The sequence below is a fragment of the Lissotriton helveticus genome, chromosome 1_1, assembly GCF_964261635.1.
Source record: "Lissotriton helveticus chromosome 1_1, aLisHel1.1, whole genome shotgun sequence".
NCBI lineage: Eukaryota > Metazoa > Chordata > Amphibia > Caudata > Salamandridae > Lissotriton > Lissotriton helveticus.
In genome coordinates this window covers 139,840,145-139,853,048 of record NC_136057.1, presented here as the reverse complement: position 1 = coordinate 139,853,048, position 12,904 = coordinate 139,840,145, and the positions used below count along the sequence as shown (strand labels likewise).

The following is a 12,904-nucleotide window of genomic DNA, read 5'->3' as shown; positions in this document are numbered from 1 at the left end:
CCATGGAGCTGTTCCTGACGCCGGCCTCGGTGAAGGCTGCCCCATCTCGGCTTCAGAAGAAGTACAGGCCCCCGGATTCGGATCCAGCGTTTCTGAGAACGGATCCTGCCCCGGATTCGGTTATTGTTACAGTGGTCAAGAAGCAACACTCTACTGCTCCTTCGTCAACGGTCCCTCCGGACAAGGAGAGCCTTCAAATGGACTCGGCAGGGAGAAAGGTTTGCAGTAGGGCAGCCACCTCTATGAAAGCTGCGAGTTCAACAGCACTTTTGGGTCGGTATGACCGTTCATTGTGGGAGTCCCTGCAACAATTAATTGAACTCCTCCCGAGGGATAGAAGGGAAGATTTCCAGGAAATCTTGAATGAGGGCATGATGGTTTCCAACCAAGTCATCAGCGCGGCTGCGGATGCCTCCCTCCTGGCTGTTCATGGGTATTGCCATGAAGTAAACTTGAGACGCCACTCCTGGTTGCGCCTTACCTCTCTTAAGCCGGAGGCGTAACAGCGTATTGCCAACTTGCCTTTTCAGGCACTACCCTCTTCGGGACACATGCAGATGAGGAGATGGCTCGCATGAAAGAAGAAGTTGAAACGCTAAAGGCTGTAGGTTTGGAGTAACCAAAGGACCAGCGGAAGTCTTCCAGAAGCATCAGAGGGGCAGAGACAGCCAGCAGGCCTCATCAGGGAATAAGGGCCCGGCTGGGTCTAAGCCCTGAGGGATTACTTCACCCTCGTCTGTTACCCACTCCGGTGGGGGGAAGCATTCGGAATTACCCGGCAGAGTGGAGAAAAATTACTCAGGACAAGTGGGTACTGAAGATTATTTGCAATGGATACAGTCTTCGTTTTGTCAGCCCTCCTCCAGCTATTCCATCGATTCGCTCGCAATACCAACTGCGCGAGCTCCAAGTGGAGGCCGATACCCTGTTAAGAAAAAGGGCGATAGAAGACGTCCCTCTGTCTCAAAGGGGAAAGGGTTTATACTCAAGGTTCTTCCTAGCATGCAAAAAGGACAAGAACAAGTTCAGGCCCATTCTGGAATTGCGACAAGCAAACAAGTGGATTCGCAGGGAGAAGTTTCGCAAGCTGTCCTTGCACCAGATATATCCTCAGCTGCATTGAGGAGAATGGCTTTGCGCAATAGATCTGCAGGATGCGTACTTCCATATACCCATTGCACAGAAACATCGGAAGTTCCTGCGCTTTCTAGTCGGAACCAACCACTATCAGTACACCGTATTTCCGTTTGGTCTGAAGTCTGCACCCAGGACGTTTTCGAAGTGCGTGGCAGTGGTGGCAGCGCACCTGAGAAAGAGCAAGGTGTTTGTCTACCCGTACCTGGACGACTGGTTGATCAAAGCCTCCACCTTCCAGGAAGCGCAATTGCATTTCAACAGGACGGCTGTTCTGTTGAACCAACTGGGTCTGCACATCAACATGTCCAAGTCCATTCCGACTCCTGTTCAGTGTCTGCAGTAACTGGGAGCCTCCATCGATACTCTCAGAGCAAGCGTGTGTCCTTCGGAGGAGCGACGCTTATCGATCCTTCGGAAGGCTCAGACTCTCATGTCCATTCCATCAATAACAGTGAGGACGATGGCTTCTTGCATCTTCCTCACACCACATGCGCGCCTCCACATGAGACCGCTGCAGGAATGTTTGGAGGATCAATGGGACCTGAAACGAGGGAGCTGGGAGGACAGGATCCGACTGTCAACACGCTCAGCAGTCCCTGAAATGGTGGTGTTCAGCAGAGAACATTCTCAGGGGGTTCCATTCCACAAAGACATTCCAATACAGACCATTATGACGGATGCTTCTCTCCAAGGCTGGGGAGCACATTCGGACCATCTACAGATTCAGGGGACATGGTCCCTGACGGAGTCCAAGTATCATATCAACTTTCTGGAACTCAGAGCTGTTCATTTGGCACTGAAGGCCTTTCATCTGTCCTTCTGGACCTGCTCCCTGCTTGTGCAGACAGACAATACGACCACAATGTATTACCTCAACAAGCAGGGGGGCTCGAGATCGCGCACATTGTCTTAAGAAGCGCAAGCGATCTGGCACTAGCTGCTATCCAGAGTACTGACGATAATGGCTACCCATCTACCAGGTGTGCAGAATGCTCAGGCGGACGCACTCAGCAGGCTCATCCAGCAAAACCACGAGTGGGTCTTAAACGGCAAGGTGCTAGGAAACATCTTCGAAAGATGGTGCACTCCAGAAATAGATCTGTTCGCCACCGCCGAAAACAGCAAATGCCAAGACTTCGCCTCCAGGTTTTACTAACCGGGGACTCTGGGGAATGCTCTATGGATCAGCTGGTCGAACAGCTTTCTGTACGCTTTTCCACGCTTTTCCTGATCCCGGCAGTGCTCATAAAGTTGTCTCAATCCAGAGCGCGAATGATCCTCATTGCTCCGGAGTGGCCTTGACAGTGGTGGTTCACAGTTCTGCTCCACCGGTCGCTCCAACCCAGTCTGCTGCTTCCATATCGGCCGGACCTTCTAACGAAGTTCGGGGGGGCAGATGGTGCACCCCGAAAAAGCCTCTAACTGTTCACTGTCTGTGGTCCTTTTTTCATCACCTGCCTGAACCTGAAATTGAAGTGGGAACATGCAAGACCTTCCTTGCAGCCACTTAGGAACAGGCCTTTGTGTACTTTTTCTGCAGCCAACAGGACAAAGACATCTGATGAGTCAGATACATTCATTTAATGACATTCTGCAAATGAAAGCTCCTGCCATGAAAAACAAATTTCCTATTAGCTGTAATGATGATCAAGTGGCTCAAAACTATTAACATTATTTCACAAAACACAGGGTGGGTACCGGGACTTGCACTTACCTTATTCAGAAAGTACTGTTACAAGTTCCACCTGAGTTAGGTTAATGTGCCATTAACCAACTTTCTTTCTCCTTCCTCATATTTTTTCGGGTTAAGATTCTCTCCATAATTTGGGGGTAAGTTGTTCAACTAGGTTTTCTCTTTGAATGAAGACATCTTGCTGCCTCAAAACGTATTTTGTGTCCTTCGGGGGGTAAGGATTGACTGAGCAGTTACTAAAGCCAAACGGCAGAAAGTACCCTCTGCACATAGTCCAACCTCTATCTGCGGTATGGACAGATACGAACAGTATGGCAACGGTTAACACGTATACCAGGAGACTGTAGACTAACATACACAAAATCAGCTGTCGCAGGGCTCCTCAATTGTCCTGGATTGTCATGGTTTGGCCAGGAAATACTCACCAAAATATCTGTCTAATCCTAATCCTTTCTCAACTGCAAAGAATCAGCTCACATTGGGAACAGGAAAGAGTTAGAAAGTAAAAGTAGAATAAAGTTACCTTCATGGTGACTTTGTTAATCTAACCCCATAGGTTCTTTCTTATCAGTGTCCTCCCACTGACCCCACTGCCATCAATCGGAAAACGCATACAATTATTATTATTTTTTTTAAATAAATTACAGGGGAATGGCCAGGCTGGCAAATACGCAGGAATGGGGATGTGGTGTCAGATTAAACTATTAGAGATGCAGTTTCAGGTTCCAACACGAGGTGACAGGTACAACCACAGGTTGATAAAGGAAGAAATCGTAACACAGAGTCCATAAATATAATTTAAGCATGTAATGAACAGACACATAGCAACTAATGCCCAAGAATTGTGCCTTTTGTATCGCAGTTAGCAATAAATGGTACTATTTTCCTAAGAAAACAGACTTCAGAAGGATGAAAGGCCAGTTTGTCAAGTATGTACTCAGAAATGTAAAAGTGCGAAATTCTGCGTCATTTTCTCAACACTGTAAACAATTTTACAGTGACATGCCTTTCTGAATGAGAGGACATTCATTGCCTTGAAGGTGACATTTCAGGGTAGAACACAACCTTAAATTGAAAGTTATGTAGGTGAGTGGTCCAAGACATTGAAAACAAGGAAATAAAACATGAAAAAAGCTCACCTTTCCGCCACGAAGAATGTGGTACCAGACTGATGTACCACCAAAGTCTACGTGGAAATCAGTGTAACACCCACGCACACTCATCAGGCAGTACCTGTGAGGACAGGACAAAGGAGAAGAGAAGGAGAGAGAAAGTGACAAAATTCCTGTTATTCCTTCGACAGTGATCACTGTGTTGGATAATGTTGCTTTACCACCCCCACCCGTCCATCCACAAAGTAAACCTATCTAAAAAAAAAAAAATAGACAAATCTGACTTGAAACGTTTAAAAAAAAAAAGCCATGTAAACTGTGTGGCGTTAAGGAGAAGGAAAGCCTGACTCCAAATAGAACACACAAAGAAAATGTTAAAACAGTTAGTTACCTACCTGCAACTATGCTACTACTGTACAGGTTGTCGAAAACAACTCGGTAACAAAATGCAAATGCCAGCTGTTCTAGTTTATACAATGCATATGGAACATAACCAGCTTGCTTGAATTTCAGTGATTGCCCCGTTAAGTCAGAATCGCAGATTATTACTTGGCATAAAAATGCTTTATAAACAATCATTTCTAAACTAAAATATCTGGTAACACTTTAGTGTTTTAGCCCAGCCTGTCTATGGTACTTATTTTAAGAAGAGTATGAAACCGTTGGTTAAGCTTATCTAGCATCGAACCTGCTTATTCCACATACTTGCACTATTACCATACAGGTCGGTGACCATTACAGCCTTTTATGTAGTTGGACAACAAACTGCATCCCATGACAGCAATCTTGGGTCTAAAGAGTCATACTTTAATAAAGATCTCAGGGACTCATAGTGGCTGACTTCTTCCTTCTCTAAAGCCTTCCAACAGATTATTCATTCACATTTATGTAACAGTCTGTGCAACTAACCCAATGTATTAACCACTCATACAAAAGTCACCCTTCCACTACTACTGAGACTTCTACACTATGCAGGAGATGGAACCGGAAAACGACACAACTTACAGAATAAAAAGCATAACAGTACATATGATGTGTCTGGCCTCCTCAAACTCATCCTCAAACCCCTACCACACTCATGCAGTTTCTCCTTATTTTTTTCCAGTCAACCCCTATTTGTTGTATGAAAATGTAGAGTCTGGGACAGTTATCGCACCCAACCACTCAACGCACCCAACCACTCAACGCATCGCATGTGAGCTAGATGAGATTCATGCTCCAAACCCTGCTCTACCACATCGAAACACATACCTACAGGCACATAAACTACCAGAAGACTTCGCGATCAATGAAAACCTGCCTTTTAGAAAGGCAATGAAGGCCTGGCTGTGTACTATTTAGGCAGCCCCTATTAACACATACAGCCTGAATGCCGCTGGCTTGTGGCGGAGATTACTGTAATTATAGCACCTTGATGCACGGGGGTAACTGTCATGCTTTATGAAAATCAAATCAAGATTCAGACTAATATGTTGCTCAGCATGGCCGCACAGTGCTAAGCCTGAGTTCAATGCATAAAGTTTACAGAAGACATGCGGTTTGGCCCCAGAGGCTGCTCAGTATCTTTGTGCAGAGAATGAGGCCAGTAGAAAGCTACCAATACCATCTTGACCTGACATCATCAATGGGAATGCCAGTAACAGTCGCATTTAACATACAGACAACTTATTAAAGAGGACTTCAATGCGCTTCTTCATAAATTAGTAAATCGCTAGCAGCTCTAGATGATTTATGTGAAGCTGCTTTTGCTGCAAGTTCCACATGCCCTGAATTGTTTGAGTTTGGAGATGAGATCCCCAACCAGTGAGCCATGCGTCTGCTGTTCGCACTGTTTGTGGAATCGCGTCGATGAAGGGCAGTCATGTGGAAAGGTTTTGTGGATTTGACCACTGCAGAGAGTGACTAGTGCGGCCGTCTACCAACACTAGATTTGATAACTGACCGTGAGACTGATTCCATTGACGTGCTAAGCATTCCTGAAGGGGATGCATTTGAAGTCTTGCATAGGGGACTATTAGGATGCAAGACGCCATCATTAATAGTAACTGCATGAACACTCAAGCTGGCAATGAGTGCTGAGGCTGGAACTGGCAAAGAGTTTGAATGTTGCAGATTCTGACCGGATTGGGATAGGCCAGAACCTTTTGTGTATCTAGAGTGGCGCCATAATACGCTTGCATGTTGGAGGGTTGGAGATGGGACTTGGACAGATTCACTGTGAATCCCAGATCGTGGAGCAGCTGCACTGTTGTGTGAGTAGGTCATAGACAGTATGCTTGCTAGGTGGCCTTTATGAGCCAGTTGTGTATGGGAAGACGTGAGTGTGCTGTCTTCGTAGATGAGCTGAGACTACTGCCAGGCATTTGGTGAAAACCATGACAGCAATAGTGACTCTGAATGGGAGTACTTTGAATTGGTAATGTTGCCCATCTACCACAAACTGACGTATTAGAGGTGAGCAGGGTGTGTTACAGAGGTCTTCAAACTTTTGGATGCCGAGACCCCCCTGTCAACTTTTTCAGGCGTAAGGACCCCCACCTGACAAACATTTCTAAACCTCTAAGCAGGGCTACTGGAATTATGAGGAAGGTGAGGACCAAATTATGTGACAGGCTTGACTATATTGTGTGAGTAGAAAATGTAAATAATGTTCTGTGATGCTGCGTATTTTGGGGTAGCATTGCTTTATTATTTTGACATTTTTAAACACAGTAACACTGAGGAAAGATTTCACCCCATCAGTACCAGTTTATAACCAAAATACAGCAATTAACATCAGAAAGATGTCTAGTCAACCTCTGTGAAGGGCCTCCCACTCCGCAGGAATATGCGCTGCCACATTATAAGCTCACCTGGCCATGGCCGGGAGCAGCAAGGGTCCCTTCAAACCCTGGCGGTCTTGTGCAGAGTTAAGCAGTTTACCCATGCCCCTTTCCTCTCACCCCTTCCTTCCATCCCTCTCTTCTCTCCTCTCCCAACCCCGGATCGCTCTCTCACATTGCAGGCAGATGGTTATTAGCCCCAGGACACCTTTTGGTAACAGTAGCGCACTACAAATGTAAATAATAATAGGCAGAAGCAGGGGATCCACTGGACCCGAACTTCGTGGGGGGTTAACACTCCCAGCCAGGGCTGGCCCTAGCACTGGTCGCACACGGTGCAACAGTCTTTCCACCTTCTCCATGAATTCCCTCACTATCACTCACCAACAATACACCTCATCTCTCTATAGCACATGTCTGACAAACATTTCATTTTTTCATAGCGCTACTCATAGTTTATTCACACTCAGTTCTGTGATGTGCATCTTCTTTGTACCAAGCACTTTAACCTTCTGCACTGTGTGGGTGACAAGAGTGCCCATGTGATTGCACGGTGAGCAATGTAACAGTGTAAGAGTAGGGTAAAAGGAGTGACTACAGGTTGAGTGAGGTGACTATATGAATTTGGGTTCAGCTGTAAGTGCAGAGTGGGACGAATTAGTGCATGGTTAGTGATGGCCTTGTTTGAGTGAGCTACAGATTGAGCAGTGAGGGGGGGACAGGACGGCAGCACTTGTTGTGCCACCCTGAGAAAGACAAGGTAAAACATGGCTTTCAGTCTGCCACAGTCAACTCGAATGACAGTTGAAAACTACTAACTCGACTTTGCATTTAAAGTAATTGCACAGTCCAAACCTCCATTTTCAATGTATGCAAGTCACCCTTATTGTAGGCCTAACTAGCCCTAAGGCAGGGTGCTGTATATTAAAGGGTGGAACATGTACGTTCACAAGCTCCAGCAGTAAAAACCTGAAATTGTTGTTTTTTTTACCGTGGAAATGCTAGCAGTGCAATTGGCATGAACAGAGTTACAGGCTGGCACCCCAGTCCTGATCACTTCTGAATAGGACTACTAAGGTTGGTATCAAAAGAATCAGTGCATTACATCCGATTTAATGCTTAAATCGAATTTAATGTCACTGGTAGGCAAAGTGCAACTTTAGAAGTTGCCATTTTTGTTGGCCAGGGTTTCCAGTGCCTGTTTACTGATGTGCATTGGGCTTGTCCTGCAGACAGCTTTCTGCCCTCCTTCTGACGTGCTAATGACTCCCAGGAAAGGACACAATAGAGGCCTGCATGGGAGAGAGGTGTTACCTCCCTCCTTCAGGAAGCCACACAGGTGTGTTAGCCCACAAGGCGAGCGTCAATGAAGAAGCTGCCTTTTACAGGGCAAACGGGTAACACTTGGGAGAAGGGCTGCTCTACTGGGGACAGGAGAGAAGCCAGTTGTCAAACCGGTTTTTACAGGGGCATGAAGTCCCTTGGTAGCCACACCTCCGGTGATGGGATAAGGACCTCTGAGTGTTGAAAGAAGGACCTCTGAGTGTTGAGAGAGGGGTCTCCCCATCCTGGGAGAGAGCAGAATGGTTCATCCTGGGATAGCTAGATGCTACATTTCCCAGGAACTGGCCATCAGGAGGGAGGGAAAATAGTAACCCATTGGCTATCAACCGTATCCTGCCCTGAGGGCATTTTCTGAAGATAAATAGGACACCCCTAGCATCCAGACTTTAGATCTCGGCTGACTCAGAAGAAAGACCGTAGGACTACCTTGCTGCACTGAGGGACCAGCAAAGAGAGGCTGTGCAGACAAGGACTGTATCTGGTGACTAGCGAAGAGAGGGACAATGCCTGCCGTATCCTGCTCAAGGAGAAGCCGTCTCAAGAGCCCAATCAAGCCAAGAGAACTCCAAGGGCCCGCTGACTGGTGTCCTTTTCGCAGCACAGGGCACAACAGCTGAAGAAGCCTGCTGGGGTAAGTTGGTAGCCGCAGTCCTCAAGCCACTAACACAGTCACGAAGCACCTGGGACCAGGACTCAATGCACAGAGTTGCACCCGGGTTTGCTGAGCTCGGGAGTGCTGCGAGTTAATGGGACCCTCAGGGGGAAAGATAGCGACCTAGGAGGGATCGGTCTGTGACCACAACAGTGGACGCCGACCCTGCACCATGACCCCTTCATCACCTTCGTGGGCTAAGGAATCACAGCTGGAAGACCCAGTTGACGTGTTGCATCAACAGCATCCTTAAAAGCATCTTCTGCATCCTTCTTCCCTTGCATCAGGACCACTCCATAGGAATCAATCACAACACAGATAAACTGCCTGGAACTGATGAAGTACTGCTCCTCCTGTTAAGGTAACTGTTCTTGAGAACCTGGCTGGTCTCTCGGACTAGCTCCCTGCCGGAGGTGGTCACCCCAAGAACTTCCAACAACCGCATTGACATTTCCTTTAAAACGTTTTTAAATGTCCAATTCGTCGACTTTGACTAGGCTTATTCACGGTTATGTGAAAGTGCATTGATTTATTATAGCTTGTAAAAGCGATCTCTCCCAGGAAAACCCCTGGTGGATCTTTTTAGTTCTAGTGTCTACAGTCTTATAAAAAATACAGTCAATTTTAATAAATTGGTGTCCGATTTTCTTGAGTGCTGTGTAGATTTCTTCTTCAATTGTGTTGTTGCTGTCTAAATGCTTAAAACGTGTCCCTCTGTGTAAGCCTTGCTGCTCAGTGCCACAACTACCCAGGGTTGTGCTTAAGGTTTTTTTTAAAAAAGCCGAAGGGTACTAAAGGGGTGGTACGTGTATCACACAGTGAGGTCACAGAACCACACCATATAATAAATCTCACTTCCTCACAGGTTCTATGGTGCCTTTTGTAATGAACCCCCGTACTTCTTCCTCTAGAAGAGGTTGATGGTCTGTACTCTGTACATGACGGCAGGGTGTGTGTGGAATTCAAAGCTGTACCCTTCCCACACAATGGTAAGGACCCACTGGTCTGAAAATGGGTTATCCTCCCCCCAACCAGTGTACTGTGATCTAGGTGAAGTCAGTCACTGTTTGGTAGCAGAGATACCACTGGCAGGGCCACCTCCGTCTCTCACAGCCTCTGTAGGCCCCTCTATAAAAGGGCTTATACTGCGGAGGGTCCTGAAAGGGAAGTGTGATTTTTTGGGAAGGGGACCCTTTAAGTAAATCTCCATTGTCTCCTTATCTGGTGTACTGTTTATGAAAAGCAGGTTTTGGTGTGAAGGATTGTAGGGCATCCACTACTTCATGATCTCCATTTTACTTATTTTTTCAAAAATCTGTTCAATATATGGGAAAGATGCTCCCCGTCAAACGGTAAATTTTTAATGTGCTGTTTCACCTCTGGTCTAAGCCCCACCACTCTGATGTTAATGTCCCTAGTTGCTGTCTCCACTACATTCGCCTCATCAAGGGCACACCTGAAGTTCATGTTGCTGATGGTCAATCAATCTTTCTCGACTCTTTACCCGGGACAGGAGCATCCCCTTTAGCCTGAGCGGAGGCCCTCTTACAGGTACTAGGCACCGCCAGTGAGTGGGGGGGTCATAGCCCCTGTGATGTAATCCAGATCCAGTGAGACTGGTTGTATTTCTTTTTGTTACGGAAGGTTACTACCCAGGTCATGACTGGGTCCTTGAAAGTGTCTGTTATTGTTTAAGTATGCCTTAAACATGGGACGGTAAGAGTTTTCAGTTTTTGAGAGGTTTCCAGGACATTGTCCTCATCCTGTACTGTGTGCAGATGGACTGGGTGAAGTTTACCTGCCCACTTTATGACATCAGTGTACTTTATGACATCATGTTACACTGTGGTATAATTCAGTAGGGGCAGTGTGACTGGGTATGACTGAGAAATGGATCATCTAGCGGGTGAACTATATAGTTTTCAGAAGGCTCCTGACCCCTTTCCGTAGTCTAAAGGCCTCTACCGCTGGGTGCTCAAGGTACTGAGGGCTTCCTGCGTGAGAGTGGGGGGGGGGGGGGGGGTGTGGAAGTAGAGGTGCGTGGAAAGTCAGGCAGACTGGTAGCCATCAGCTTGTCTTTCACAGGGATTAGCGCTGGGTAGAGGAGGTAAATCTGGTTCTTCTTCAAAGGCAAGGCACCATTTCTTTCAGGTGGTGATGATTCCTGGGACTGGCAATGGATTTTGTCAGCGCACAGGTGGACTAGGAGTTTTCTATGTTTCTCATCCTGGATGACAGCAAATCACTCCTATATAGACCCCCCTCAGCGGGCCCCAACCTGGTTTCAACATGTACCTCAAGGCCGGGGTGGACCGTCTCTTCAGCATCAGCCCCAAAGTAGACTTGTCGTCAGCATGGTCCAAAGTGCCAGTGTCTACAACACAAATGTGACTGAGCTTTCAGTGCCAAAGGGGGATGCCACTTCGATGGTAAGTCCTCTTTCTGCATGGGCAGCTTGTTGATGACTGAGCATGATGGGGGTTGGTACCCTTTGACATTCTTGATGTCAAGCAGTCCTCCACTGGAACACCACTCAAAGGCTTTGGCTTCTTGTCAGGGCTCAATGGCAAACTCCCAGTCGAAGCAAATGCTCTGCCTCGATAGCCTTGCACTTAAGGGCTCAAGAATGAACCGAAAGCACCACGGGGGTGTGCCGTCTCAACGTAGTCTTGGGTCCGGAAGACAGTGCCTGCTGTGGTGATGGTTTAAGGAACTCTACCTCTTCTCCTGCGTCTGAAGGCTCTGAGGCGCTGGCCTCCACTTCTTCCTGTTCTCAGCCCTTTGAGTTGTGAAAAGAAATGGCCTCTTTTTTGGTCCGATGAATATCTTTGGATTCAAGGCTCGTGTTCTCCTCACACAGCTTGCTGTACTTCATCCACTCTCTCCCTCCTACATCTGGGCGTTTTATAGCAAAGACATGTCAGGTCTGACTGTCCTTAACAGAGGGGCAGAGATTACAGACACTGTGGTGATCAGACAGTAAGCACTTTGCATTGCACTATGGACAAAATGGAAATGTGTACAGTCCATGGCTAAGTCCTCAATGCATGCTCAAGAGTAGACTCAAGAGGCCGAATAAATGTGGCGGAACGTTTGAGTGGGTTCAGAAAAAGCTTGAAGAAACAAAAATACAATTGAAGGGTTTGTTGTAAAATGGGTGTTTTTGTCTCCGGGTGGAAAAAAGGCAACTTCAGAGCCCGAAACAAAACTGCACTGAGGTACCACAGTGTTATTTACGACTTTGGAGCAGCGTCCTAAACGTCTGAGCCCGATTGTGGTAGAAAACAATCTGAAATTGAGTAATGTGCTGCGGCTTTCTGGAACAAGGGAGGAGTCACAACAGGTCTTGTGACTCAAACTTTGTCAAATTAAAACAGTGGGCATACTTCCAAGCCCAGCACTAGATTGCAGGAGTATGCAGAGCATGTGTATATAGAGCCACACATGCTACAAGCATACACCCAAGTCCTGTTATATGGCCAAGCCCGGACTATGCATAGCCTTCACCCTGTGCACAGCCTCTAGCCCCATTATGTGCTGAAGCCTTGCCTACTCTCAGCCTTTGTTCTGTGCACAGCTCTTTACGCCGTCCAAACAACTAAGACCTATGAGGTTACCAAAAGGGAGCAGGGCGGGGGGTTTCATGCATTAGTTGACCAAGTCCTGCAGCAGTACAGCAGGACAGTGGAAAGTGCAAAAACAAACACCCCAAAAAACCTGCAAATCAACACAAATTATAACATTAACACATACTATTGAAAATTCACTACAAAATCTAAAGGCAAAATTTACATTATGGCTAATTTCGAACATTAGGTTTTACTTTACGTTTAAAACACCCCAGAAATGTACTGAAAAAGAAAAAATGTAAAGTGACGTTATAGTGAGCTAACAACAAAATCAATTGAATCCACAAAGACTTCAAAACCCAAACCCTCGCCATGGACAACATCAATCCCTTCACGCCAACCGGCGCCTACCACAGCCAGCTCACCATGAATAACGCCCTCACAGAAAAGGAAACCGCATCTATCATGAGATCCATCCAGTCCGGAGCCCCAGCAGACCCCTGCCCCCACCACACTTCCATCCCATAAGCAAATTACTCACAAAAGTCCTCAACTCCTCGAACATCACAGTCCAC

At 46.8% G+C, this 12,904-nt stretch overlaps 1 protein-coding gene across 2 annotated transcripts in view; it reads right to left on the bottom strand.

Moving 5' to 3' along the window:
- KDM2A (lysine demethylase 2A) overlaps window positions 1-12,904 on the bottom strand; it is a 789,087-nt gene that overhangs the window by 440,059 nt on the left and 336,124 nt on the right. For both annotated transcript variants that reach the window (XM_078657462.1, XM_078657547.1), the window contains one exon: window positions 3,970-4,063. In XM_078657462.1, the coding sequence (XP_078513588.1) occupies window positions 3,970-4,063 (94 nt within the window). The remainder of the gene's footprint in view (window positions 1-3,969; window positions 4,064-12,904) is intronic.